Below are 26,773 nucleotides of genomic sequence, written 5' to 3'. Positions count from 1 at the left end.
CGGTGTGAGCTGAAATCATGATAAAATGAGATGATTTTGGCATGAACTAATGAATAAATTAGCAAGAAGAGTAAATACTTTTTTATTTGTTGTCAAATAACTCACAGCGAAAGTGAAAGCCGCGAAATCGAAACTAAAGTCATGGTCTCCCTATCGAAGGTTATATGTGCACTATTTAAAACCCATATATAATAAAAGTATGTTCGAAATAAAAAATGCATATAGAAAGATTCTACAGAGGAAAGAGATGGAAATCACTGACACGCATTTCTAATCCACACAAATTATATCATTGCCAGCTGAAAGGGCAGATGTCCCCAATGAAAATTCGGACACCTTCTTTATATTGCTCTTCCTGGGCAATGGCCATCCCACCTCTGCCTACTGAACAGTTGACGCTCTGAAGACACATTTGGGACACTTCCGACATATTTCCCGGGTTCCCTCTGATCATTTGGCGAGTCTTAACATTACCAGGCCGCATACATCGTTTACAGAGACTGCTGATGCTCATCACGCTATTCTGCCATCCCAGTCTAAATCCGCCTCAAGACCGTACTTTCCACTATGGAGCCTCCACAACCCCGCGGGCTTATTTTAATAACCCCATAAAGAAGAAGGTCGAGCTATCGCCGACAGAGCTCAAAAAAGTCTCCCTTGAATACTTCCATAAGCACCATGCAAACAGCCTGCACACCTACACCGACTGCTCAGTGAACGCCATCAATTCTTTAGTCTCCATGATGATCCTCGCAAGAAATCCAGAAAAAATCAATTAAGGTAACTCATCACAGTTTTTCGACTGCCCCAGAACTAACCGCTCTTCGTGTCGCAGTTTCGCATATCAGTCAGCAGAGCTCTCAGAAGTGGCCTATTTTCACGGATTCCAAAGCAGCCCTGCAAGCCTTGCAAGCTGCTCTTCACCATGAAGCCCATAAGCAACTCGTCGTGGAAATGCGAGAACACCATCACTATGCCATCAAAAAAGGACATGACATCATCTACCAATGGCTTCAGGAGACAGCGGCTCAGTGGGCAATCTCCGCGCGGACGAGGTCGAGCGAACCGCCCACCAAGACGGTGGTTGCTTGTTGATCCCCTTTTCCAGAGCAGACGGAGCGGGCAGGCTTCGTACAATGGCGCAGGAGCTTGCGCTCGTCTTGTGCAATTCTGGCCAGTTTGCAAACTCCCGCTTAAAATCCCTGGACCCTGACCTGAAACTCCGGCTTTCAGATAGTCTACCCCAACGTAAAGTAATGTTGCTGTACCGCCCATGGGTTGGTATAGCGTTCACCAACTATTATTCATTTGTGATAGGTATGGCAAACAGCCCTGATGTGCCACACCTGAGGGTGCGGCAGGACAATATGCCACATTATTTGTCAGTGCATCACATACAGTGCCGAAAAAGTCTCTCTGCCGTGCGTTGGAGCGTCTAGGTGGATGCCCGCTGATAGTAATGAAGATTCTAGGCCACTGGTCTTGGCGATCGTCCGCGATGAAGGCCTCCCAGACACTGCTCCACTTTTTGAGAACCACGAGTCTGCACGATAGGCAGTGATTTACCGACTAAACCGATTTACTGAATATACTTGACATTGATTCACTCGTTTCCGATTTGGAAGGTGTGCCGAACCGCGCCTGTCGCTTCATACTGTCAAACTATCACCGAACAAGTAGTGTAACTGCCATGAAATCAAGTTTGTCCCTTCCACTTCTATCTCACCGCAGATCAGTCGCATCATTATCCCTTTTTCATAAAATTTACCACAACAGCTACCTGAAAGAAAGATTACTAACAAGACCATCTTACATATCAGTGCGCATTGATCACCGCCATAAAGTTGGGGTTCCATCTAGTCACACAAAATGTTTCCATGACTCATTCATACTTAGAAAAAGTGTCAGTTGGAATCACCTTCCCTATGACATCGCATGCATAACAGATAACGACGCATTTCGCAAAGCCATTGTTTCTCTTTGAATGTATGTATGCTTGTTACTATGTTGTTTCCCTTTACTTCCTGACATAGATTTTACTTATCCCCACTGCATTGTGAAGTTTTCTTTTCCTTTTTCTTTTTGCGCATGTTTTTTATGTACTTGTACTGTATTTTTTTTTTTACCTGTGCTGCACTTTCATATACTTTATGCATCCCACACCCCTCTGTAATGCCCCCGGGCCATGAGGGTAAATAAATAAATAAATAAATAAAAATTAAATAAATAAATAAATAAAAAAATAAATAAATAAATACTTTACTGACCTCATATTCTGGTAACTGTCTCCTATCCTTCACTTTAATGTACACTCACCCTTCTCCCCCAAGGTAGGTTAGCCAACCGGTTTCTTCTTTTGGTTAACATCCCTACCTTTCCTTCTCCTTCTTTACAATGCGTGGGTGACGTTGTCTTTTATTAAGATTTCCAGCCAAAGTAAAATTCACGCCATCGCTCTTCTGAACAGGTATATTGCTATATCGTTGTTTCTTAACCTTGTTTGCTTTCCTTTTCGGCTGACGTATTCGGTCGTCATATTTCTGCTCTCGTTTGCTCCACTCTTCCTATTATTATATCCCAGGTGCCATCGGATTCTGCTCGGCTTTTCGTCTCCTTTTTGACTCGCTTTCCTCATTTTCTTTTTTGTTTGTTTGTTTTGTTGTTGTTGTTGTTGTTGTTGCGTCTCTCTTTTTTTAGACTCTTTGCGACAGCCTTTCCGTGTCGTTCTATCCCGTAGTTTCATGGTATCGTTGCCTCCGGTTTTCCCCCCCTTTTTTTTTTTTCAGTAAATATTTTCTCGTGCTGTTAGAATTGCTGCGTTGCTGATTTTCCGGTCAGCCAGACTAAGAACTACCGCTCCAAATCTCACAGCATCTGTCCCTGAACACACAGCAGTTATCACTAGAGTATAATTATGAATGTGTGGTCTGGACGCCCCCCCCCCCCCCCCCTTCCCCCCTCTGATGTCAATGTTTGCGGATCGTTTGCCGATCGCTCGCATTGGACAGTTTAGTTCTCGAAAATAGAATGGAAAGAATTTCATAGATTGTTTTGAATATCCCATCCACCGCCCATACCAGGAAATTACGGGGAAATGTTATTGTCTTAACAGGAAAAACCACTGTGGACAAGCTGCTCCCTTGTTTACCGCAACTCAAAGCGTGAAAGTAAAATGCAGTCTTTAAAACCATTTCACAAAAGACTTTTGATCAGGTTTATGTTATTCCTGACTTGGTTGCAAGCTCTTTTTATATTAAAGCTCCTGCGGAGAGGAAAAGGTAAAAATGCACGCCAGCTTAAAAGACGCTCGTTTATTTCGGACCTACAAAAGATTCAAAACTGCGCAACATGAAGTGGAGCAAAAGGTCACATGTGGTCAAGCTCTTCTCGAACGCACTGCTATGGTTAAAAAGCTTTTACAGGCGTTAAAACGTGGACGCGAATAAATATTTTCGTTAGGCCGTTTTTCCTATGGCGGCCCTTGGGCATACGAGAGGTTATAATCGTGACAGGATCAAGGGAACACACAGCATCCACACAGAGTGCCTCGCAATGGGAACCCCCGCAGAGCATTCGCATAAAATGATTGGCAATGTAACGTGGAATATTTCTTGGCACGAAGTAATAACCTGTACATTGAATTACGACTACGAGCAGGTGCGTGCTGTTATTTTATGCTTGAAGCCTGCAGCTCGTACTTAGCCGAGCATGATGATGCTGCACAATGGCTCCTAAGGGACGTTCTTGCCAGCGCCAACAGACAGACAAACATAGCGAGGGGGAGGGGGGGGGGGGGGGCGTCCTTCACAGTTTACACATGCGTGCAGCGTTTTGTCGTTACACGCCGCATACCACTTGAGGGAAACTGCACGAATCTTCTTAACAGCATTGCGGAGACTTTGGTTAGGCACAGAATTGCTTCAGAACACCTCCCCGAATACGAAACATTTGAAGAATTTTTAGTGGATGTTATAAAGATATGTCGCACTGACGTCCTACAGAGAGCCGCTCGAAACCAATTACCCAAGCGTATACTGTTCGGTGCACATATGCTCTTTGCTGTGCGGCTAGATAGGAATCAAAAGCTAATAAAGTTTAGTGCAACAGTCAAAGTTGGCAACTTTGACGAGCGGAATTTTCACGTTTTCTAAACGGGACAACTACACAGATGCTGTTTGCGTGAAACTAATTTCGGAACGACGCACGCTCGCTCGCATCAAAAGAGTGGTGCGCAACTCAAAGTTCTTGGCTTGTAACTGGTTCGTGGATCGCGGCCATGCTGGGAGTTTACAGGAGGAAGTCAACCGAAGACATTTACGACACCTCCGCAGAAGCACTTCCTTTTCATCTGCAACGCATTGCCGAAGACGAACTCGGCGAATCTGCTACCAGGAGGAAAGAGTCACTGGAAAAACTTATGAAACTTTTGTCAGGTGAGCCACTCGAATAACGACAATTTTTTTCTTTTCCTTGGTCTTGGCATGTCATTATAAACCTTAATTTTGAAGTATTCTGATAGCACATTCGATGTTATGGGCTGTCACCGAATGAACAGGCGCTCTCAAAAATTTCGTAACACAGCCATTACCAGAACAACTTGACTGGTGGTCAGTTCAAGCAGGCAGCCAAAGTGCAAGGGGCCTGCTTTGCACTTCTGCGCGCAAACTCTACAACGCACTTGTCGATTTCCAACTGTACATCTAGCAAGAATGCTAGCATTCTTTATTTGCTTCCGACGTGCCAGAAAATTCAGTGCGTAGCTTACAGCTGTGTGCTTGTGAGTATGGGAGGGACAATAGAGGAGCAAAATTGAAGAATAATATATCAAGTGAGTTGTCTTATAGGTGCGCACGAAACAAAACTGCATCAAGTTACTCAAGCTAGCAACAAATGCATTAAGTGGCGCTTATGTCTCAAATATAGGTATATTATAGAGCAGAGATAATCATACTGCCAACCAAGATCCGTATAACTCGTGCCATGGTCTTTCCACTTGTGATGTAGGGATGCGAGAGTTGGACTGTGAAGAAGGCTGACCGCCGAAGACTTGAAGCGTTTGAATTGTGGTGCTGACAGAGACCATTGAGAGTTCCTTGGACTGCCAGAAGATCACATCAGTCGATATTGCCGACCATGAACCCTGACTGCTCATTGGAGGGTCAAATTCTAAAATTAAAGCTCCAGCTGGTCATCTGATGAGAAGAGAGGAGTCGCTGGAGAAAGCTTTGATGTTGGTAAAGGTTGAGGGTTACCGGAGAAGGGGTAGGTAGCGAGCGCGATGGTTAGATGGCATCTTCGAGGCCCTTCAGATGAAGTTATGGGATGTTAGGAAGATAGTGAGAGAACGGAAAGCGTGGTGTGGTATGGTATGGTCCATAGGGTCACGAAGACTCGGACATGACTGAACGACTGAACTTAACTGATAGGTATCATTACGAAGCCGCAGCGTCAATGGCTTCCCTGAGCATGCGGCTCCCTTTGCGAATCCTCATTCGTGTACATCCACTTTGTTACGCGCTTGATAAATTATTCGTTAATTTCGTTTCTCTAATTTTCCTCCCACAGTCACAAGCACACAGCGTAAGCTACAAGCGTATGGAAAAAAGCACGTCATAGTTGATGGTAATAAGGTGCCTTAAGTTGAACTGTGGTACAGTAAGGGGGAATTACTTTATTACTGTGTGAAATAAAAATAGTCAGCTGCTTTGCTTACACAGCATGTAGTTGGACTTAAGAGTCCTCCGTAACCTTTGTCAAGATTTATAACGCCTATAGAGCTGTTTTTCCTGTGAATAAGAATCCCAGTTAAAAGCTAGCAGTCTTCACGTTTGTCATCTTCGCATAGTCCCCGATTTTTTTTTTTCGTGGTGTAAAAATTTAGAACCTGTATGAAAACGCCCAGTTTTCGGTTCTCGTTTTCCCACTGGGCATGTTTGATTTTTTTGTGCCGGACTACCTGCTGATAAGTCCCGGCTTCTGCTATAACAGGAAGCAACGTGCCTGTTATAGTGCGGAATTTGCAAAGGCTGCTTGCAGGTTCACTTTCTATTATCATACCTGTTCGCCACCGTTTGGTATAGACTCTAGCACATGATGCAACTCACCGGTCACAAAGACGCAGTTCTCTCACAATCACACTGCACCCACGTTTATCTGCTGACGAGCGAGTAATACTAAATATATAAAAGAAAGAGGCACGGTTGGATCTATGTTTTTCGTGAAGGGAGCACGATAGGTCAGAATGCGAAATATTTGACAGAGCCCTTTTTTCGCGCGGGTCGCTTGCGTTTACCACTCATAAAAGCATTGACACTAAGAGGTAGCTGCTACAGCATATGAGCGGTTCGATTGCGATGCTGGCATGCGCGCTGAAACATTGCTGAACAGGTGAACTTCTGGACAGCACGCGCTAACTATCCTTGCTCACTACTCTCAATGGGGCCATGTGCAGTGTGTTTCAATGAAGAAAGTGAGGATGATATAATCAAAAGCGCTACAGCGGCTTAGTGACCAGCTACGGAGCTCGTATCAAAGTTCAAAGGACGATATCGTTTGCAGGAACACGGAAAGTAACAAGAATGCGCATGGAGTGTAACTCAATAAGGCCTCCAGCGTGTGCGTTGCTCTGCCGGAGGCTATACTTTCGGGAAGGACCGGAATACGAGAAGTAGCGGCCTTGGACAAATGTTCTTTTATCCCCATCCTCCTTTATTTAGCTTTCATACCGTATTTCTGTAATATACACCATGTTTCATTGTAAATAATCGAATTTAAGAAAGAGCGAGGTGTGATCAGTGTGCTTAATGCAATAAGGGTGTTCTACAGCACACTAGTACAAACGCCGCCAGTAACACTCCTAGGAGAGGATGACAAGAGACTAGTCCGGGACCCCCGCTAACACGTCCATTTTCCTCCTCCAAAGCGGGAAAAAGGGGGCAATGAAGATATTTGGGGGATGTAGGGAGCTGATAATGGTGGCGTTGAAAAATAATTATGTATGTATGTATGTATGTATGTATGTATGTATGTATGTATGTATGTATGTATGTATGTATGTATGTATGTATGTATGTATGTATGTATGTATGTATGTATGTATGTATGTATGTATGTATGTATGTATGTATGTATGTATGTATGTATGTATGTATGTATGTATGTATGTATGTATGTATGTATGTATGTATGTATGTATGTATGTATGTATGTATGTATGTATGTATGTATGTATGTATGTATGTATGTATGTATGTATGTATGTATGTATGTATGTATGTATGTATGTATGTATGTATGTGTAACTTTATTAAGGAGCCGGCAAACGACGGGTTAAAGCGTCGTGACGATGGCCAAGCGTCGACCCGTGGTTATGCTCTACTCTGCGCTACCTCATTTGGCCCATTTCTGGTGGGTTGTGAAGCTTATGCTTTTCGAGCGCACCCCGGACCTGTTAGACGGCCCATAGTTGAATTGTCCTGTCTGTACTTTTCACAGCACTTTGAAGTTCCGGCGGGTATGTTTTGGATGCAGCTTCGGTCGGGAACCTGGCACAGTCCCACATGATGTGCCATTGGCCCGCCGGACCTATTTTTCATTTCATATTTTTTTCCTGATGCGTTGTTTAGATGGGGCCCCCATAAATCTCCTTTCATAATGTCATGGGAAGACTGGGTGACGAGAAAAAGTGAAAAATTTCTCCAATCGGTAAACAAATAAAGATCGCCTCTCAATAACGTACAAGACCTTCTTAGCTATCGGAGAATTCGTTTATTATTATTTCATCAAGGTCTCGACAATATCCAAGCGAAATCACGTTAGGCGGAAGTCCCGTCTTCTTAACCTGGTTTTTCTACATTCACAAATGTCCATTGGAGTTTCATTATTTTTGCTTTCATGTATCAAGGTTAGAATAATGAGCCCCATTTCTCTGCTCTCGAAGATGAGGCCTGGGATGCATCCTCCTCGCTCCCCAGATTGACATAGCGCAACGGATAGACGTAGCTTCTGGGCTACGCCTGAAAAAAAAAAGACGAATGCGGGACCCATGTCAGCCAGTAGTCCGGGACTAAAAAGCGAATATGGCCACTGTGTCAGGGTGTATGCAAAAAGTGGGTATATGTGAATACGGCTCCAATCTGCCAATGTTGTCGAGGTTATAAATAAAGGGGATTCTTCCTGCCGCAGTAAACCGACACCTGGACGAATTATTCTTACCATTTCAGCGTCTCACTCATCGTCGCGGAGGGTAAAATACCGAGTGTATATTTTATTACTTCCGATGAGCAGTGAACTAGTGTGAAAAGTCACTTCGTGCCAGAGAGCAGTCAGTGCATAGCAATGGTGATACAACAGGCGTTAACTTGAAGGGTAATGCATTATACCAACTTCTCATGTCCCAACAATAAGAACATCCTGCCAGTCCTGTCGCCGGTACAGGTTCTCGACAGGTGAGTCTCGTGTCGCTTATTAGCTATACCAAAGGTACCTCGTTTGTCTGCTCAGTGTACTAGACATGAGTCCTGCAGGGACGAGGCAGTGCACATTGCGTTTGGTATCTGCACCTAATTGAATGCCTACTCTCGTTAACTGCCATATTTCGGGTGTACCAAGAGTCTGAAATACATGAGGAGTCCTCGGGTGACAATATTCCTATGTTGGTCATAGAACAGTGAACACAGTGAACACAGTGAACACAGCAAACATATTTCTTCTGAAATGCCTCTATGTACAAAGCAGTAACATAATCGGTTTTTTGCCAGTGATATTGAGAGTTAAAAAGACAAACATTGGCCACCTAAGTGAAGAAAGAATTTGTGCTGGTTCTGAAGTTTCTAGTCGCTTTTTTAATATGATCAGTGACTTTCAAATTGTCAATTCAGGTCAGGTATACTGAATAATACAGAATTGAACGGCAGCTGCGGTCAGGAGCAATCAAGTTATTTGGTGTTTACTTGGCTGTTTAGGTTTTTAGTTTTATTGTCACCGCAATCGTAACATAGCACAGGATTGGAAATAAGGTGTCTAGGTAACGTCGAATTCCATAAAAGTAATCATACCTCTTGTCTGTGTGAAGAGCACTGAATTCAGTTATAATACTTCGCACAAATAAACGCGAGCCTTGCCCTCATATTCAGCGCGAAGCCATACTCAGTGTTAACCCTAATGGTTGTAAACCAACATTACATGCAGAGGAGTCGGAACTAAACCCAAGGAAAGACACGGAATTCCTGCTTCGTTTCCTGCGAGTGCGGAAGTACAACGTAGAAGCCGCCTTGCAGACCATCCGAAACTACTACTACAACCGCTGTGCCTGCGAATCGGTGTATCGTGAATTTGTACCGTCTACGGTGCCCCATGAAGCACGCAGACTGGTCATGGTGATGCCTGGAAAAGATGTGCATAGTCGCCCAATCCTGTTGGTGAATGTAGGCAAGTGGTCGGTTTTTACACTTCGTGGGGTGAATTTCACGTCATGCGTAAGGAAAGGCGTAACATTCTTTATGTGTAAAACTTGCTTGGTCGATGGTCTGTTATGCACGTGTACAACTTCTGTACGCACTACTTAGCCTATCCATGTGCCGTACTCGTTTTGACACATATCTGTTGTCAGATGCCTTCGCTAGCAGGGCCTCATGCGAAATTTTCGAGGAATATCAATTTTCCTGGCTACTCACCCTGGTGCAAATGCAGAAGCAGTTTAGAAACGGAGGAAGTAAAATAAGTAGCGATGATAATGGTTTTGGAGCTACGCTTGGTATCATTCGCCCATGCTAATGTCATGGGGTGACCCAGTACATACGCTACTGCGCTCAGATGCAAGCCCGAGCCATTATGCTGGACAGCAACACCCGTCAATGTCGGACTATAAGTTATATATATATATATATATATATATATATATATATATATATATATATATATATATATATATATATATATATATGACGGCAAGGTCGTGAAGGCAAGGCAAGGTATGCCGTGTCAGCGTTTAATCTGATGGAGAAAAACCCAAGCGCGCGCCGGAGCCGGCGCCGCGGGACGATGATGATGGTATGTACAAGAGGAAGAAGATCATGGTATGTACAAATGAAAGAAGATCCGTGGAGGGCTCACAATATATATATATATATATATATATATATATATATATATATATATATATATATATATATATATATATATATATATATGAAGGAAAGAAGCCAACAGTCGGCGAGGCCACGGAAAGCGTTGGGGATGGTACTTTATGTCTTTTTTTTTTAATGTTTACTTGGATAATCACAGAAATTAGTAATGTAATCTGTTAGGGGAAGATAATTAAACACAAAGTAGAAGAAAAAACAACGTGCCGATGGTGGGAACCGAACCCACGACCTCCGAATAACGCGTCCGGTGCTCTACCAACTGAGCTACACCGGCCGCTGTCCCCCCTGCTACTTGCTTGGGTATTTATGTTGTCTGTATACGAACCTTGAGAGTGTTCACCAGCGCCACCCTCAACCATAGCGGCGGACGTAGAACGTCCTTTGTTACCGCCAGCGTCACGTAGAACGTGATCAAGAGCGAGGGCGAAAGCTGTGCTAGAACCCTCTTACGCTACCTATGGCTTCAAGACTGCCAGAACCGAGACCCCCGTAAGCTACAAGCAGATCAATTAAAGGGAAATGAGGGTGCTCGTTATAATACATGAAGGAAAGAAGCCAACAGTCGGCGAGGCCACGGAAAGCGTTGGGGGTGGTACTTTATGTCTTTTTTTTAATGTTTACCTGGATAATCACATAAATTAGTGATGTAATCTGTTAGGGGAAGATAATTAAACACAAAGTAGAAGAAAAAACAACGTGCCGATGGTGGGAACCGAACCCACGACCTCCGAATAACGCGTCCGGTGCTCTACCAACTGAGCTACATCGGCCGCTGTCCCCCCTGCTACTTGCTTGGGTATTTATGTTGTCTGTATACGAACCTTGAGAGTGTTCACCAGCGCCACCCTCAACCATAGCGGCGGACGTAGAACGTCCTTTGTTACCGCCAGCGTCACGTAGAACGTGATCAAGAGCGGGGGCGAAAGCTGTGCTAGAACCCTCTTACGCTACCTATGGCTTCAAGACTGCCAGAACCGAGACCCCCGTAAGCTACAAGCAGATCAATTAAAGGGAAATGAGGGTGCTCGTTATAATACATGAAGGAAAGAAGCCAACAGTCGGCGAGGCCACGGAAAGCGTTGGAGATGGTACTTTATGTCTTTTTTTTATTGTTTACTTGGATAATCACAGAAATTAGTAATGTAATCTGTTAGGGGAAGATAATTAAACACAAAGTAAAAAAGAACAACGTGCCGATGGTGGGAACCGAACCCACGACCTCCGAATAACGCGTCCGGTGCTCTACCAACTAAGCTACATCGGCCGCTGTCCCCCCTGCTTCTTGCTTGGGTATTTATGTTGTCTGTATACGAACCTTGAGAGTGTTCACCAGTGCCACCCTCAACCATAGCGGCGGACGTAGAACGTCCTTTTTTACCGCCAGCGTCACGTAGAACGTGATCAAGAGCGAGGGCGAAAGCTGTGCTAGAAGCCTCTTACGCTACCTATGGCTTCAAGACTGTCAGAACCGAGACCCCCGTAAGCTACAAGCAGATCAATTAAAGGGAAATGAGGGTGCTCGTTATAATACATGAAGGAAAGAAGCCAACAGTCGGCGAGGCCACGGAAAGCGTTGGGGATGGTACTTTATGTCTTTTTTTTATTGTTTACTTGGATAATCACAGAAATTAGTAATGTAATCTGTTAGGGGAAGATAATTAAACACAAAGTAAAGAAAAAACAACGTGCCGATGGTGGGAACCGAACCCACGACCTCCGAATAACGCGTCCGGTGCTCTACCAACTGAGCTACATCGGCCGCTGTCCCCCCTGCTACTTGCTTGGGTATTTATGTTGTCTGTATACGAACCTTGAGAGTGTTCACCAGTGCCACCCTCAACCATAGCGGCGGACGTAGAACGTCCTTTGTTACCGCCAGCGTCACGTAGAACGTGATCAAGAGCGAGGGCGAAAGCTGTGCTAGAAGCCTCTTACGCTACCTATGGCTTCAAGACTGTCAGAACCGAGACCCGGCCCCGTAAGCTACAAGCAGATCAATTAAAGGGAAATGAGGGTGCTCGTTATAATACATGAAGGAAAGAAGCCAACAGTCGGCGAGGCCACGGAAAGCGTTGGGGATGGTACTTTGTCTTTTTTTTTAATGTTTACTTAGATAATCACAGAAATTGTAATGTAATCTGTTAAGGGAAGATAATTAAACACAAAGTAGAAGAAAAAACAACGTGCCGATGGTGGGAACCGAACCCACGACCTCCGAATAACGCGTCCGGTGCTCTACCAACTGAGCTACATCGGCCGCTGTCCCCCCTGCTACTTGCTTGGGTATTTATGTTGTCTGTATACGAACCTTGAGAGTGTTCATATATATAACTTATAGTCCGACATTGACGGGTGTTGCTGTCCAGCATAATGGCTCGGGCGATATATATATATTGTCACGTAGTGGTGACGAGGTCGACGACACAATTGAAGGGTCGATGATTGCACTAAAGAAACTGTTTATTTGGGCTGATTTGCGCCCGCAAAAGAACTAAGCAACTCGGCGGCGGCGATAGAAACAAACGTGCTCGTCGATCGTCGAACAAAGAATGCCCGTCGCACTCGGCAACGCTCAATTTAAAGGCTGCACAGAACAATCTGGATAACGTCGCAAACAGCTACCAGCAAGGGCTGGAACATTGTGGAAAGACACCCGAGTGGCCGGAACCTTCGAGACAGATCTCGGTGCGTCTTGTGCTACAACAAAACTGATAAAGGTGTGACTCGCGACATCGAGCATTAACAAACAAAGATTACGGAACCGATACGCGGTCCAGAATCAGAGTGATAAGCCTGTATGCCGGCGGCCGCCAAAAACAACAAATACTGTTTTGAAGGTTTCGCGGCATTACTCCCCCCTTAAAAAACATCGCCTTGATGTTCCAAAACAAAGCAACTTAAACATAAACACTGCGAAGTTTAAACACCACAGATTGTTTAACGTGCGTAATAAGGCTTCAGTCGTACAACATGTACAATTTCTGGGCGTGCGCGTCGCCGTTGTGATGCTGAAGTTCCGTCGGGAATAACTTCATAGTCCAGTGGTCCGACGCGGCGAATGATTTTGTACGGCCCAAAATATCGACGCAACAACTTTTCACTAAGTCCACGACGGCGAATTGGTGTCCAAACCCACACTTGGTCCCCTGGATTGTACTCTGCGTGGCGTCGTCGTAAGTTGTATCGTCGGCTGTCGGTGCGCTGTTGGTCTTTAATACGCAGCCGTGCGAGTCGTCGAGCTTCCTCTGCACGCTGCAGGTAGGCGGCGACGTCGAGGTTGTCCTCGTTGGTAACGTGCGGTAGCATTGCGTCGAGCGTCGTCGTGGGCTCCCTACCGTACACAAGCTTGAACGGGGTCGCTCTGGTCGTCTCCTGGATTGCCGTGTTATACGCGAAGATCACGTACGGCAAGATGGCGTCCCAGGTCTTGTGTTCAGCGTCGACGTACATAGCGATCATGTCCGCGATCGTTTTGTTCAGGCGCTCCGTAAGGCCATTGGTCTGGGGATGGTACGCAGTTGTTCGTCGATGGCTTGTGTGACTGTATTCCAGGATGGCTTGCGTCAACTCTGCCGTAAACGCCGTTCCCCGGTCCGTGATGAGCACTTCTGGGGCGCCGTGTCGCAAGAGGATTTGTTCGACAAAAAATTTGGCGACTTCTGCCGCGGTACCATTGGGCAGTGCTTTTGCTTCGGCGTAACGGGTAAGGTAGTCAGTGCCACGATGATCCACTTGTTACCCATAGACGAAGATGGAAAGGGGCCAAGGAGATCCATCCCAATTTGTTGAAAGGGCATGATTGGGGGCGGAATCGGGTTTAGTAGTCCTGCTGGTCTGATCGGCGGCGTCTTGCGTCGTTGGCACTCACGACACGTCTTCACGTAGTCGGCAACTTCGGCAGGCAGTCGCGGCCAGTTGTACTTCTCCTGGATTCGATGCAACGTGCGCGCAAATCCCAGGTGGCCTGCTGTGGGCTCATCGTGTAACGCCTGCAGAATCTCTTGCCGGAGGGTTTTGGGCACTACGAGAAGCTGCGCGGTCTTGTTGGGTGTGAAGTTCTTCTTCACGAGGAGGCCATTGCTTAACGTGAAGGATGATAAATGTCGCCTGAACACACCAGGAGGGGAAGCGGTCTTTCCTTCCAAGTAATCGGCTAGCGCTTTCAGCTCAGGGTCTGATCGCTGTTGTTCTGCGAAACTGCTGGCGCTTACCGGTCCCAAAAAGGCGTCGTCGTCATCGTCCTTCGGGGCAGCATCGACGGGAGCGCGGGATAAGCAGTCTGCGTCGGAATGCTTTCGGCCCGACTTATAGACTACAGTCATGTCAAATTCTTGAAGTCGTAGGCTCCATCTGGCAAGGCGGCCGGAAGGATCTTTCAAATTAGCCAGCCAGCAGAGCGCGTGATGGTCGCTTACCACCTTGAATGGTCGGCCGTATAGGTATGGACGAAACTTAGAAGTGGCCCAGATGATTGCAAGGCACTCCTTCTCGGTCGTCGAGTAATTGACTTCGGCTTTTGTGAGTGACCTGCTAGCGTTGGCGATTACTTTCTCCTGTCCGGCACTCTTCTGGACGAGAACGGCTCCTAGGCCCACACCGCTCGCGTCGGTGTGAATTTCAGTCTCGGCGTTTTCATCAAAGTGGCCAAGTACGGGAGGGCATTGCAGGCGGCGCTTGAGTTCGTCGAAGGCTTCTCCTTGCGGTGCTTCCCATTTAAAAGGTACATCAGCCTTTGTAAGCTGCGTCAATGGTTCGGCGATCCGCGAAAAGTTTCTGACAAATCGTCGATAATAAGCGCACAGCCCAAGGAATCGGCGCACAGCTTTCTTGTCGGCAGGCGGTGGGAATTGTGCGATTGCAGCTGTTTTCTCCGGGTCTGGGCGAATACCGTCCTTGCTAACGATGTGACCTAGGAACCGGAGCTCTTCGTAGGCGAAGTGACACTTCTCTGCTTTTAGCGTTAGTCCCGAGGACTTGATGGCTTCCAACACTGTCTGTAGCCGTTTTAGGTGGTCTTCAAAGTTTGACGAGAAGACAACAACGTCGTCCAAATATACCAAACAAATTTGCCACTTCAACCCTGCCAGGACTGTGTCCATTACTCGTTGAAACATGGCTGGTGCGGAGCAGAGGCCAAATGGCATCACCTTGAACTCATAAAGGCCGTCCGGTGTGATGAATGCGGTCTTCTCGCGATCTCTTTCGTCGACCTCAATTTGCCAATATCCGCTCTTCAGGTCCATCGATGAGAAGTACCTTGCATTGCAGAGTCGGTCGAGAGTGTCGTCGATGCGGGGAAGCGGGTAGACATCCTTCTTCGTTATGCTATTCAAGCGGCGGTAATCAACGCAGAAGCGAAGTGTGCTGTCTTTCTTCTTGACCAAAACGACTGGTGCCGCCCAGGGGCTGTTCGAGGGCTGGATTACGTCATCACGCAGCATTTCCTCAACTTGATCGGGAATGGCCTGGCGTTCTCGCGGCGATACACGATAAGGGCTTTGGCGCAGTGGTCGGGCGTGTTGGTCCGTTATAATGCGGTGCTTGGCCAGTGGTGTTTGTCGTACCTTCGATGATGACGAGAAGCACTCCCCGTAGCTTCGAAGAAGACTGAGAATCTGGTCTTTCCTGCTGTGGGTCAATGCCGGGTTGATGTCAAATTTGGGCTGACGGAATTGGTCCGGTGCGTCTTCAAGCGTTTGGTCGTGGAGGGCGAATACATCTTTGAGATCGGCTAATTCGTCGAAAAAAGCGATCGTCGTGCCCTTGTTGAGATGCCGGTATTCTTCGGTGAAGTTTGTTACCAGCACCTGAGCTTGACCTCTCCGGAATTTCGCGATGCCTCTTGCGATGCCGACACCTCGTTCTAAGAGCAATTGGATATTTCTTTCGACGATGCCTTCAGTGGTTTCGATGTTTGCGCTACCTACGCAGACTGCGATGCTTGATCGGGGCGGGACGGTCAATTCTTCATCGAGGACGTTTAGAGCGATGTGTTGCATCAACGTCGTCGTAGCAGGAATGGCTTTGTCTGCAGAGAGCCTGATGAGCTTGGATCGCAAGTCGATGATAGCCCTATGTTCATTTAGGAAGTCCATGCCTAAAATCACGTCGCGGGAGCACTGCTGCAAGACCACAAAGCTGGTGGGGTAAGTACGCCCATTTACGGTTATTCTTGCAATGCATCGTCCCGATGGAGTAATCAGATTGCCACCTGCGGTGCGAATCAGCGGGCCATCCCAAGCGGTGGTAACTTTTCTGAGCTGAGAGGCTAGCGGTCCACTAATGACTGAATAGTCAGCTCCGGTGTCTACTAGGGCAGTGACTCCTGCGACCGTCGATATCAACTTCAAGGTCACTTGTTCGCGTCCTCGCATTGCACGTGGGCCTTAGTGTCCGATCTCGGCTCCGTCGTTTCTTCAGGTCATGGCCGGGGCATACCGTAGTTACTGCTCTGGGAGGTGCCTGCTTGCAGTATGGTCGTGATGTCATCGATGACGTCGTGTGGAGCGGCGATGAAATGGTTGCGTCGTCGTTAGTAGTCGTCGGCGGCGGAAGATCTACCGTCTTTTCGCCGTTGAGCAACCTCACCTCCAAAGGTTGCTGCCTTTAGTTTCCCCTACGGGGGCTAGGAGACCGTCCTTGCACGTAACTGCGGCCCGGCGACGCAAATCGGGCATTGTACGGCGATGGTGATCGTGATAGACGCCTTGGCGACGAGTGCTCTCCGCTGCGCAGGAAGTCGTTCATTTCCTGTGGTCGCTCGCCAGGACGGGGTCGTGGGGCGTCGACAGCGAAACCACGGAGGCCGATCCGCCTGTGCGGGCAGTGACGGAGGATGTGTCCTGCCTCACCACAATGGAAGCAGAGCGGTCGGTTGTTTTCTGTCCTCCAGGCGTCGCACTTTCTGGGGCTTGGGGGTCGTTGGTAGGCTTGGCGGGCGGGGGCCAAGGGGCGGCTTTCGGGAACAGGACGGTTGCGGCGAGGGCTCGGAAAGTCATCACGTCGGGGCGGAGGGCGACGTAATATACCAGCGTAGTTCATCGCTGTTGCCTCGTGTGCTGGAACAGTCGCAGCCGTCGCTTGAGGAACGCCCAGCGCCTGCTGGACTTCTTCACGGATGACGTCCGCGAGCGTCGCCACTACGGTTGTTGCGATGATGGCATCAGTCGGTGGAGCTCTTCTCGCACGATCTCTCGGATGAGGTCCCGAAGGTTCTCTCCGCTTGTGGATGCGTTGGGGTAGTGGTTTGAGCAGTCCGGCTGAAGCGGTCACTCGTAGTGGCGCATCCGGGTGGCCAACGTCTTCTCGATAGTAGATGCCTCCGTTTCAAATTCCGCCACGGTTTTTGGGGATTTCGGACAAGGCTTGAAAAAAGCGATTCTTTGATGCCTCGCATTAAAAATTTGACCCTCTCTCCTTCGGTCATATTAGGGTCGGCGCGGCGAAAGAGGCGCTTCATCTCCTCAACGTATGCCAGGACAGGCTCGTCAGTAAGTTGGAGTCTTGACTGAAGGAGGGCCTTGGCTCTTTCCTTTCGGACGACGCTTGAAAAGGCAGTAAGAAACGCTTCCTTGAAAGTCTCCCAATCATTCATAGTTGCTTCATGATTTTCGAACCAAACTCGGGCATGTCCTTGCAGAACAAAGTAAACTTGCCTAAGTTTCGCGGCGTCGTTCCAGCCGTTGAAATCTGCCACACGGTCGAAAAGGTCCATCCAATCTCCTGCATCTTCATCCGGTAGTCCATGGAAGCAGGGGGGCTCACGGCGTTGGACGAAAACAACCGGTGCTGTAGGCTGGGCCATTATCAGCGTCGATGTCTTCCGAGATCGAATGGGGTCAGACAGCAGACCGTGTTCGGGTTGTAGGCCTTGAAGTCGGCGGCTGGCTCGGTGACCTGTAGGCTGGTCTTCCAGGGCGGCAGGAACACGGCTTGGGTCTTTGCTCGAAGGATCAAAGGCAGCACCTCCACCAGATGTCACGTAGTGGTGACGAGGTCGACGACACAATTGAAGGGTCGATGATTGCACGAAAGAAACTGTTTATTTGGGCTGACTTGCGCCCGCAAAAGAACAAGCAACGCGGCGGCGGCGATAGAAACAAACGTGCTCGTCGATCGTCGAACAAAGAATGCCCGTCACACTCGGCAACGCTCAATTTAAAGGCTGCACAGAACAATCTAGATAACGTCGCAAACAGCTACCAGCACGGGCTGGAACATTGTGGAAAGACACCCGAGTGGCCGGAACCTTCGAGACAGATCTCGGTGCATCTTGTGCTACAACAAAACTGATAAAGGTGTGACTCGTGACATTGAGCATTAACAAACAAAGATTACGGAACCGATACGCGGTCCAGAATCAGAGTGATAAGCCTGTATGCCGGCGGCCGCCAAAAACAACAAATACTGTTTTGAAGGTTTCGTGGCAATATATATATATATATATATATATATATATATATATATATATATATATATATATATATATATATATATATATAGGTTTAATGAATTCATTTGCGTCGCGGGCCTCCATCTCTCACCTAGTGAGTGGAATAACTTCGCTTGTGGCGTTGTCGCCATTATATTACTTGTAGACTGCCCAGCATTACTTTCTCCGTCTACGGGTTCTTTCTGCTGCGTTGCTTTAATTGCCCCACCGCAGTGAAGACGTGCTTTGCTATTCAAACCTGTTATAGCAACTTCCGTCATCTACCGCTTCCACTGGTACATTCGCTCAGAGAGATGATTGTACATTTCAGCGGTGTTGCTCAGCTGGGGTCGATTCAGCGTTAGGTCACCTTGAGTTTACAAGCGGGTAGATTATCGCTTTTTATAGAAGGAATAATGCATATGAAAATGACGATGAACATTACCTTTTCTTTTGCCTTATTTCATACCAGGATGTCATAGAAGTGCTCAGATACACTGGTGTTGATCGCACAAGACTCGTAATGTTCGCTGAATATGTACTAGGAGAAGAAACTGAGCAGCCAAAAATCGTTTCGCGCGTGCACGAAGAACAACCCGCGTCTCGAGGCTCAAGAGCCTGGCAACCCTGGGAAATGCAAGACTTCTGAAGCCAACGGCAATTAAAGAATACAAAGGTTTTAAGAAAACATCGCAAATAGTCTACTACCTATAGATCCGCAAGACGTTTTGCATGCGTGACGTCGCGCAACTGGAATATGGGCCTTCTGTGGGCGAGGCGGGAAGGCCCCTTTATTCTATGGCGTATGATAGGCCCGTACAGACTCGACCAGCGTGTGTGGGAAGGCTTGCGCTGTTCAGTCCTCTAGATACAGTCTAGAGAAGGGACCGGTCCATACGCACACGCGGACAACCTCAAGGACAAGCTGTCAAAGTTTTACGCTCAGTTTCGCTGTCACACAGAAAAAGCTTCAGAATTCGTCGCGGTATAGGAACTAAGACAATGAGTGTTTATTCGTTCCTGAAAGTAATAGCCCATCGTCTTGCTCGCGGCTTCTAAGTTCAATTCGGACTAACCACTGGAGTGCCACAATAAAAGTAATCAGCAGATTTTTGATAATTAACTGAGTAAGTAGAAGAGTTTTGATGCATACTGTGTCCGTCGTGGCGAGACAGTTCTTGTATATATGTCTTCCCACTTTGAACTCGCTATTTCCAGAAATGGTTGAAACTGTTCGCTGATGGATGGAGGGGGAAACTGTTTCGTCAAACACGTCTAGGCGGCTCCGTGCTATAGATTGCCATCGACCTTCAACTGACGGCGATGTTCGCTGAAACACACGATGTGTGTGTACTGCGTGCGTGTTCGTGTGTGCGTATACATCTGCGAAGGCGCGTGTGTGTGCGTGCGTGCGTGTGAATGTTCGTGTGCGTGTGTAGTCCTCTGCAAAGACAGGCAAGTTTTATGGTAAACTGAAGCGTAAGACGGATCCAACCCAATCGATTTGACGAATACCTTACTAAACATTGTTTAAATAGAAGAAAGCTCCCTCATGACCTGCCAGGACGTTTTCAGATATTGCTCCCATGAACGTGAATACCCACGAAGAAGCGGAAATCAACAAAACCATATAAATTGAATAGGCCAGAGGGGGGACGCTTTCGCATAGTGTACATGGCTAATGTTGCATTGGTCACCTTACTATATTGGCGGATTTGGCAAGTTGGTGCTTTTGGGAGGAAGACGTGGTACGGCTTCGGCAATGTCACTCCATATGCAAGGCGTATAGCACTAATTTCTTTGGATGACAAACGTGTCCCCCAGCTACCTTTAGATGAGAAATAAACAGCGCAAGGCCCCGAAAGCCACTGCCAGGTATCCACGTCGCATATTTAACTCAATATTTATTTCGTCATTCTCGCATAAGCATGAAAAATATTTACTAATAAAAAGAAGCGTAAAACTATGAACCTTCCTGTTAATATTTTTTTCTCTTTTAGGTGCATGGTCGGCGAAGCAGCTATCACATGAGGTATATCAAAAAGCTTGCATAATGTGCCTCGAATACATTACGTCAGACCCTGCAGCTCAAACTTTGGGCATGGTCCTCCTTCTGAACTGCAACAAGTTTGCGGTAGAAAGCGCTTTGTCCTTAAAACCAGGACTGGTTAAAAGAGGGTTGGAGTACCTTCAGGTAAGCAATACCCTTACATGGTAGAAAATGCGCAGTACAGTAAACGGAGCACGCTTTTCTGTTCAAATTAAAATCACTCCATCTGTACTAGAGAATAAAAAATAATATTTATCGAAGTCAAAGGGCACTAGCATCTACTACTGGTTCGCACACGTGACTGCCAGTTTCAATTATGCAAGGATCAAAAATGTTAAATGCAAATAGCGTTCTCCGTTACCTTTTGTTCACAGAACTAACTAAAGCAGAAGTTACTCCAAAACTCGCAACATTCAGTTTGGTATGGTAATAAAATACAGGACGTAAAAGCTCCAACAAATTGTGGCTTGCATGGCATTGAAATTTTTGAAAAGAGTATGTACTTCGAACGCAAATCAGAAGCTACAAACCAATATTATAAATTTGCGTTTTGTTGTCTATGAGCTTTAGCATATGATTTCATTTCTTTTTTTCTGCATCTTCAGAGCCAAAAGAGCTCTAAACAAATGTAATGGTTACAATGTTACATGACTCAATTGCTAACAGGAACATGTCGCGACAGTCGTAATAAGGTGTGGTGGGTTGCAAAACAGTGGTGGTTACAGAAAACGTTAATTCAAATGCCTTATTAGGAATGACAATAAGCTGTTCATAAATTTGGCCTTGCGAGAGTTGCTTACGAGGGTTGCATTGTTGAGATAGTTTTGGCTAATAAAACTCCTAAATTTGTTAGTATTCACTTCGGCATATACTGCGACAATGGGCTTAGCGCTTTCTGGCGTTCTTTAGTGTCGATGCCTATTTGTACGGAGTTACATTTTGAGCAGCTGAACAAACTGAGTTCGCAATTACCATATCCAGCTTATAAAACTGCTTCAGCCTATTTGACAGGCATTGCATCTTAGGAATAAACCAAGGTGCATCGGGTTTGTAGGGTTTTGTGCGGATAGCTATGTATTTTTTAGTTGAGTAGCAAACCTCTTCATGAACAAAGCCCAATTCGTTTCTACTGTACCACTTTAACGTCTTTCAGTAAAATTCCGACGAAGGAATCCGATTCCCCGTTAAAAGCACCACTGTCTTTGTAGGTATGAATAGCTGTTAATTTCTGGATTTGTTTCACTTGTGACAAGTTTAAGTGATGAGCGAGTAATTAGGGATCACTTGTTCATGGAGGTTAGCGATATGGAAACGAGGTCTGGCCATAAGCAGAGCGTGAGGTTGAGTATGTTAGCGAGAGGTCATGTTGTATTCGTCGGCTTCGTGCAGTGATGACTCAAATAAAATCAAATAATTTTAAGAACTTAACGAAGTAATGCGGAATGGGGAAGCGTCTTCGGGACAATAATAAACAAGGCTATATTTGGCACATTAGAGACTCCATGACAGATTGGAATATTTTTGTGAACGTGAAGAAGCGATGGTAGTTTTTTATATAGGCTGGGATCCTGTAAGAGGCACAATTAAAGTTTGCCCAGTTTGAAATGGCAAACTTCAAAGCTTCTTCTGAAAGGCTGTTAATGCATATTTAGTGGGACGTAAAATAATTTCATGTTGTGAGAAAGCGTCTCCCCTTTGTTGCAGAAACCCATCGCGGTGGTATTAACAGCAGTTGTTTGCAGCAAACATGGTACGAAATTTGTCCACACGACTAAACTTGGACGCCCGACCCAAGAATTTTGTTGAAGATTAGCACCTAGCTCTGTTGAAATGCTGAGGCGCTTGAAAGTCATACCTACCGTCTATGAGGGCATCGATCCTCTCATGCAAATGGCTAATTGTTTCATTCGTGCTAGCTAGATAGTGTAGGTTTATCGTGCTTGATCCTTCCACATAGGTCACAGAACACTTTATATAGTGTAGGTATGTGTTGTTATTTTGCGGTGCGTATAAGCAGACAGTACTGAAGGCCATGACTGCAGCCTGTAACAGCTCCAGCTTATGTAGCAACAAAAATTCGTTTAATGATAAAATAGGGTTATCGTACTTGGCCCTGTCACGTATTTCACAGAACATACTATATAGTATAGTTCCGTGTTATTATTTTGTAGCGCGTCAAAGCAAGCCCTATTGAAAAAGAGCATGGTTGCAGCCAATAACAGGTTCAGCATATGTAGCAGCGAAAAGGCGCTCAGAGATAAAGTAGGATTATCGTGCTTGGCCCTGACATAGGTTTCACAGAACAAACTATGTAGTAGTTATGTATGAAGAAGACCACCACTGCAGCCCATACAGCTTCAGCATATGTAGCAACAAAAAGGCGCTTACATTGCTATATTGTCACATTTATTAACTTTTGTGTTTCATTTTTCTTTCAAAGAAAATGTAATTTTACAGACTCGCTCGGCTGAAATCATAAATTTAAGAAACATATAGATACAATTCTGCAACGCAACGTTCCTTCATGCGCATTTTTTTCTCGCTGGTTTTCTTTTTCCACTGATTCCTCAGTGAGGTTTTCTATAGAGCCGTTCTCGAAACGAATGGCTGCAAAGACGGCGATGTCCAAGGTACCAAGTGCTAAGAGAGATTAAAATTTTTTTCTACAACAATAAATAATTTTCTATGTATTTGGTAATATGCATACCCTAGGAGCGGCGAAATAAGGAAGTAATCAGGGCTGTTGTATTTTCCGATTAGTTATTTACAACATGCCCACAGTCGAGTGCGCACAAAAGATTCCAAAGGAAGCAGTTAAGCGTTAACAATAATTTATCATGATTATTACTGGCACGTAGCAGTAATCATCTTAGAAAAATTAACGATTGCCAAAACCTGCTGTACTACAGCGCCTTACATAAGCAAATCCTGTGTGAGCTTCTACCTAGTACTTTCTTTTTTTAATCTTATAAAACCATAAAAGTGATGCAGCGAGAACTATCGAAACGTTCGAGTTAGAATTCAATGCTGGACAAAGAGTAAGGCAGGGCAAGTGTTATTTTTAGTTTTATTGAACTTCCATTTACAAGAAGTATTGTAGAGGGATGTCTTTTGTGCCTCTTAAGACTCGCAGGAAGACCGCTACTATTCATTTGTCTATGCTTTCGCAAAAAACGTGTTGCAACGAAGGTCTCAGATTTTTTTGTTGGCGTAGGATTAAATTGCCGTTGCATAAAAATCCCACCTTCATCATGTAAGGTTACAGGAAAACGGTGCCTTCTTTAAAAATAAAATTTCCACATTGATTCACGTAGTCATGATGTCACAAAGGTCAACAGATAACGAACTACAAATTACAGAGCTCTAAACCCGGAGTGAAATTCAAAAATGTCCCCTTATCCCCCGCAGAAATTTAGGTTTTACAATAATCTCCGAAATATGTTCGGTGATTGCCTATGAATGCAGTGAAAAATTAACTGGCGTAAACAAGCAAAGAAAGTGCCCCTTAGAAGTGGAGAGCTATCCTATTCCATTTTGAAAATTTTAAATGGATACATAATTTTTTCCTTCAGCACATGGAAACCAATTGGAAAGTGGTGATGTGTTGTGCATCATTCTAAACTTGCCAGTTTTCGCATAGAAAGCACCTCTTTTTGCAGCTCTTACAAATAGTGGATCACTATGATTATAATGCAAGAGATCGAGGATAAATTTAATATTTTTTTATCTAAACTCTAACTTCTTCAGGACTGCATGCCATCGAGAATGAAGGCATTCCACGTTGTGCATCAAGCGCATGCCTTCGACATATTCTACGCCATCATGAAGCCTTTCTTGAAGAACAAGCTGGCTAGACGGGTGAGCGATGATGTGCATGTTGCGCTCCATAATAACATGTGACGTGATGAAATATCATATCCGGACGACGAAAGAGAAGATAACAAATCAGTTTCAGCGCAGCATACGCTGACACATGCACGAGTATTTCATTTCTACAAAAATTCGATATTTGAATGGCGTCTTCGGGTGAATACCTTTGTAGACGCTATAGGTATACCGCTTTTATGCTTAACATTAGTTCAACTTTTAACAATTGCTTGAATGTTGCTGAAAATCTTCCTCGTTTCATGATTCCTTATACTTCCACTACGCCTTTTCGCAACTATGGGCAAGCACGATGGCACTGTGGACCAAGATTATAAATCAAATATTTTTTTATTTTCCCGTATGAGCTGACCGATTGCTAGAGCAATCTCCTGAGCAATTTAAGTGACTCTACAATTGTCACAGTGTGGCGTCACGCACCACGTGATGGAGCATAATAAATAAAACACTATAGAATAATAGCACACGGCGACGAATGCGACTCGAATTTACGGAGAAGCACGCAGCTCAGCTTACCTGACCGCAGTATTAGGCAACTAAACATATTCTCATGTTGCGCGAGTTAAATGGTCATTTTCTCTCTCTGTGCATTGCCTCTTCAACAACTTCCATTTGAGTGCAAGGAAGTCAAAAAGCAAGAACACGCAGGTTCACTTGCGCGTGCGAGCCAAAATCTGAGCACGTCACCAGCAACCACTTGGATACCTTTGCAAACTGCTTTACTTCGTTTTTTAAGAACAGAATAGTAATTGAGAGCAAAGCTTGAACTTTGCGCTCTCGGCCTAGATCCGGAGCCATCTACCATTTAAATACACATTTCGGCAGCAAATGCTAGACAGCTCGCGGGGACTCACGGGCTAAGCCGCTTGGCTTAGTTCTTATAATTGTTTTTTCTTCAGTAATTTGTGCTCTGCTCTACGTATAATATTTCAGAGGGGAAACTATGCATCTGGATCAAGCCTACGTATCTATCTATCTGGATCAAGCCTATCCACGTATCTTTTAATGGTTTAGGCCTGCTGGCAATTACGACAGTTAAATTTTCCGGTGGCGTTTGCTTCAGTTTCAAAATCAACAGTCCACTGGATGTTCTCAGTCGTTGTGCTAAACCTGAAAGCTTAATGCATGATCCAGGTGCAGTGAGCCTGAATAGTCACTTATATAAGGCAGTATCAATGAGATAAAAAAAATGACATTTACCAAAATATATGCCCAAATTACACGTCAAATAAGACCAAATTTACCTACCGCACATGCAGTGCCCACAATTTATTTCGGTTTTGTATTATGTAACATTCGCCAAGTCCACAGAGCTACTTTATTATACCAGTTGCCAAACTTTCCATATGGCGCCTATGTATCATAAAACGGCTGTTTTGATTGGTCAAAACTTATTTGCTTGCGGGTTATGCCAATGCCCGTGGTCAGTTAAGTAAGCTTTGCTTCATCTGCCAAATTTAAGATTGTTGATAAATACACAAGCACCTGGTAAATGAAATCAAAGAGATTCAATATTAGATGTAACCGCTACAGAGATAATTACGAGGCAATAAAAATAAGAAAACAAGCGATTTTCAGATGACAATGAACAACAGCAGATAGTTTTTTTTCGGCGCTTCTAGATGGCGCTACAATGCATACCCACCTGGAGTTTAACAACCGAAAAAAATTATATAAAAAGTGGCAACTTTTTGAAGTGGTGTTTGCCAAGTTTTATCATAAAAAGCTCTGGAAGGGATTCGCCTTTGTTTAGAAGCTTTTCGCTCTCAGTGCGTATTTAAAAATGAATACTTTTTTTTACGCATGCATCAAACTTCGTATTCTGAGTCTCTTACGCAGGCAATTATTGTCAGAAAAAGAGTTCTGCTAATTTGTTTTGTTTTCTTAAAGTTTCAGTTCCATGGACATGATTTGCAGAGCCTTCAGAAGGAAATCTCGCCGGAGAATTTACCGCCGGACTTGGGAGGCCACGCTCCGGCGCTTGATTACGACGGCTTCTGGAACGAAATGGACAAGCTGGAAAGTCGCTTCGAAGCGGAGAACCGCTACGGTTACTCCAACAAGTACCTCGGGGACTTTGCCACGAAAGAAGAGGTGGAAAAAGACTTGGACTTTTTCTGAAAAAAAAATAAAGCAAAGATGAAGAGAGCAACAAAGGCGGAACATAGGCGGCAGGCACCGCGGTCGCGGAATCCCTACCGTATTCGCCACCGATATTTTCATATATTTTAAAAAAAAGAAAAGTGATTTTCTTCTCTCCGT

At 45.4% G+C, this 26,773-nt stretch overlaps 1 protein-coding gene across 1 annotated transcript; it reads left to right on the top strand.

Moving 5' to 3' along the window:
• Nucleotides 1-4,187: 4,187 nt before the first annotated feature.
• Nucleotides 4,188-26,670, top strand: LOC146185481 (clavesin-2-like). Its single transcript, XM_084606436.1, has 4 exons — nucleotides 4,188-4,433; nucleotides 20,577-20,770; nucleotides 24,374-24,484; nucleotides 26,402-26,670. The coding sequence occupies exons 1-4, from the start codon at nucleotides 4,277-4,279 to the stop codon at nucleotides 26,630-26,632; spliced, it is 693 nt and encodes a 230-aa protein (XP_084462562.1). The 5' UTR covers nucleotides 4,188-4,276; the 3' UTR covers nucleotides 26,633-26,670.
• Nucleotides 26,671-26,773: the final 103 nt, after the last annotated feature.

The sequence above is a fragment of the Amblyomma maculatum genome, chromosome 6 (genome assembly GCF_055883805.1).
Source record: "Amblyomma maculatum isolate TAMU_Amacu chromosome 6, ASM5588380v1, whole genome shotgun sequence".
Taxonomy (NCBI): Eukaryota; Metazoa; Arthropoda; class Arachnida; order Ixodida; family Ixodidae; genus Amblyomma; species Amblyomma maculatum.
This window is presented reverse-complemented; position numbering and strand designations above follow the sequence as displayed.

Excerpts from the sequence above, each read along its gene's own strand:
- LOC146185481 (XM_084606436.1), top strand. The coding sequence starts at position 4,277 with ATGCTGGGAGTTTACAGGAGGAAGTCAACCGAAGACATTTACGACACC. Across the intron at positions 4,434-20,576 it reads ACTTATGAAACTTTTGTCAG|GTGCATGGTCGGCGAAGCAG; the intron begins GTGAGCCACTCG and ends TTTCTCTTTTAG. Across the intron at positions 24,485-26,401 it reads AGAACAAGCTGGCTAGACGG|TTTCAGTTCCATGGACATGA; the intron begins GTGAGCGATGAT and ends GTTTTCTTAAAG.